Source organism: Arachis ipaensis, chromosome B06 (genome assembly GCF_000816755.2).
Source record: "Arachis ipaensis cultivar K30076 chromosome B06, Araip1.1, whole genome shotgun sequence".
Taxonomy (NCBI): Eukaryota; Viridiplantae; Streptophyta; class Magnoliopsida; order Fabales; family Fabaceae; genus Arachis; species Arachis ipaensis.
Window position 1 is genome coordinate 1,093,602 of NC_029790.2, and position 3,563 is coordinate 1,097,164.

At 28.7% G+C, this 3,563-nt stretch overlaps 1 protein-coding gene across 1 annotated transcript in view; it reads left to right on the forward strand.

The window, feature by feature from the left end:
• The window catches only part of LOC107647881 (transcription factor bHLH110-like), a 4,760-nt gene extending 3,374 nt beyond the window's left edge, over positions 1–1,386 (forward strand). The window contains exons 6-7 of the mRNA XM_016351929.2: positions 294–362; positions 969–1,386. Coding sequence (XP_016207415.1) covers positions 294–362; positions 969–1,133 — 234 coding nt within the window. The 3' untranslated portion in view covers positions 1,134–1,386. The remainder of the gene's footprint in view (positions 1–293; positions 363–968) is intronic.

A 3,563-nucleotide genomic window follows, 5' to 3' on the forward strand; every position in this document is an offset into this window, starting at 1 on the left:
CATGTTAGTCGATCTTTAATAACATGATAAGTCGTTTAATAAAAGAGAATCAAAAGATTAACATAATGTATTTTTATTAATCTCAAAAGATATAATTGATACAAATAAAATTTCGTGACTATTTTCTTAATAGTCACGACTAATTTAACATACCATTTTAGAGTTTAATTCTAAACATCTATCTCAATATACATATTATTTAATTTATATTCTACCTTAGCTAGGGTTTCAAATTTTCATTTGACTAATTATTAAGGATCTTCATCATGGTTTGATTGTTACATACACAACAGACACTAAGTGTTCCATATATGAAGTCATCAAGGAACCAAATCAGCAGAGGACTCATAATGAGGCAAGGGGTAAGGACCCTATAAATATTATTTGATCATCATCATGTACAAATCCTTAAATTTAATAATTGGTCTAGATAAAGTAAAGTTCATACTATTAATTAATTAGTGCACATTATTATTAAACATACTTAATTATGGCTAGAAATATTATTATTTATGTCTTTTTTTTCATCAATTTAAAATTTTAAGAGAAGTAATTTCATGTCATAGTATCAAATTTTCTATGACATAAAGGTCTAAATTTGATCTTTGTTTGACATAATTTTTTTTTTAGCATATATCAAATAAAAAATAAAAAAATAAAACTATACGAAAATTCATGTCGATTTTATTTTGAGAAGCTTAATCATCATCATCATCATCATCATCATCATCATCATCATCATCATCATCATCATCATCATCATCATCATCATCATCATCATCATCATCATCATCACCACCTCAATTATATTTATATCACTATTTTTATATAACACCTACTCTAATGAAGATGTCAAAAAAATTTATAAAATTTTGATTGAAATATCCACTTTTTTATATTCATTACTTTAGAATTAGTTAAGTTTAACCGAAATTGCATGCATCATATGTACATTTTTTTTTCCGTAGGTTTCAGCAAGAGATAATATTATGAACTCGGAGGCAAAGCATGAAGACCTTAGAAGCCGAGGCCTCTGCCTTGTACCAATGTCGTGCATGGCATACATAGCCGGCGATGATGGTGGCGGTTGTGGAGCGTGGCAGCAACCGCCAAATTTTGGCGGCCCAACCTAATAGTAAGGAGAGGATCGGATCTTCTTACATGCATGCAATTTGCATGCACATTCTATACGTACGTCTCTAATGTTAGTCACATTATGTTAGGAGAAAAAACTTAAAAAGGATATATAGGAAATTAATATTAATCTGAGGATGTCTATATATATTTGAGTTTAATTTTGATGCACTTCGTATAATCACATCTATTCTTTTGGATGATTATTCACTCGATTAATATGAAAAGTAATTATTTTTGTTGATGTGACGTTACGTAATTAGATGTACATATAAAATTTCTTTACACTGATAGTACATCAAAATTAAATTCTATACGTATTTAGGCTTCTCCCCTCTCTTCTCTTTTTTATTTTAAATCTTGAGACCAAACAAAAAATTCAGAATCTATATTAATTAATTATTGTATGATTTTTTATTGTTCACTAAATTTANTTCGACTGGTCAAAGACTAATTCGTCGCGGATCGGAGCTTCATTTAAGAGTCTGCCGCTGGCCAATGGGTTGTTGCATGCATAAGGCGGGATTCGAACTCCCGATACTTGTTTAAGCGGACAAGTGAGCTGACCACTCGACCAACCCATGATTAAATGTTATTGCTTCTTAAATTTACAAATTAAGTGTTTCTTAATTTCTTTTCTTTTTGTTTTTTTTTTGTCAGGCTTTTTTTTTTTTTATCATATTAGTTATCTTTTGTGCCCAAGAAGAAGTTTCTTACATGGAGAGGGAAAAGGAAAACATATTGAAATGGGCTGTTTGATGATATGATCCATTATTATTTGGATAAAGGCCCATTTGAGGTTAACAATGATTTGACCTATGCTCATGTTCATGTCCAAAAAAAGAATATTGTCATCTTCTTTAGGACCAAAACTAATGAGCTTGGAATAATTTGAATTTGTCTAATGGTTAGTTTATTGGTCCACTTAAATAAATGTTAGTGTTCGAATCTCATCTTGTACATACAACAATTTATTGACCAATAAAATAAATTATTAAAAATAAAAATGTTGACCATTGATTTTTGAATGAATAAGAGAGTAAAAATAAAAGAAAAACTTCGGATTACTAAAAGATTGACAAATACCCAATATAATAAAAAGGGAATAATAGCCAAACTCAATATTTAAGATTCAACAAAAGATAGCTCAAATAATGAAACATCATGCAACAATAGAATAGGGTGTTATGTATTCTAAAACTTATAAAGGGCAGTGACTATATATACAGGAATGATAATGAAATATTGACAAAAGTGTAAAAGGGAAAGGGACAGTGTTGGACGGGTTACATGATTGGAAAAATATTGATGCTAATAGTAATCAAGAGTAGTAAATATTAGGGGTGTTATCGGTTCGGTTTGGTTTGGTTTTAGATAAAAAATTAATCGAATCGATTTATTCGGTTTTCACAGGGTATCAATCAATCGGTTTGTTGTTTGTGCAATAATCGAATCGAACCGAACCAAAAACAGTTTGGTTTGGTCGATTTTTTTAATCTTTAAATCCTAACTAATAGAAAATTAATCTCAGTAAAATGATGTTCAAAACAATTAATAAACTGAAATAACATTACATTACATTCAAATTCAACACAATTTCAACTCATTCCAACAACTAAACATAAAACAAACACATTTGTTAAGTCTAAAATTTATATTTCAATGCGTTACTAAGCTACTTCTTCAATTTGATTCGGTTTCTGTCGAACCAAACCGATCGATTTAATACGAAAAAATTCAAAAAAATTGATTTTTTGATTTTCTATTTGGTTGTTGTAAATTTTGGCTCGATTTTACGGTAAATTTTGATTCAGTTTAGTAACTTACACCCCTAGTAAATAGAAGTCATAAACAAGGAAAAGAAATTGTACCTGCACGTTAATGTGAATGTGAAGGAAAAAGATTGAAATATTGTTCTAATAATAATAATAATAATAATAATAGTGTCTGTTTCTAAGATTGTCTATTTCTAAACTTCAGTACAAAGATTCCTCTTCAGAAGAAAACAGAGGTTGATATTTTTAAGGAGCATAGACCATGGTTTCTTCAATAAGAAGGCAGATATTTTAAGATTCTAACAATAGTGATGATTGATATGAAACCTTATCCATATCTGGCAATAGCTGTTTATGCACGTGGCACTCATCTAACATTCATGTATCAATTAATATCATTTTTATTTCAGTTAAAATAAAGTATTATAGTTTCAATTTAACTTTTAAGTAAGACTTTCTTTATTCAAAGAAATATCAAATACTATAATTTTTTTCCCCATAAATATGTTTTAGAACAACGTGGCAATATTATTAGTTTTGTTTAGTTCATAAGTTTAACTACTTAATATCACCTAATTATCTAATTCCTTGTATTAACTATATTTCCGAAAAAAAAAAAGGGGTTCTAGATATATTCTTGTGGTTGAGTAGCAT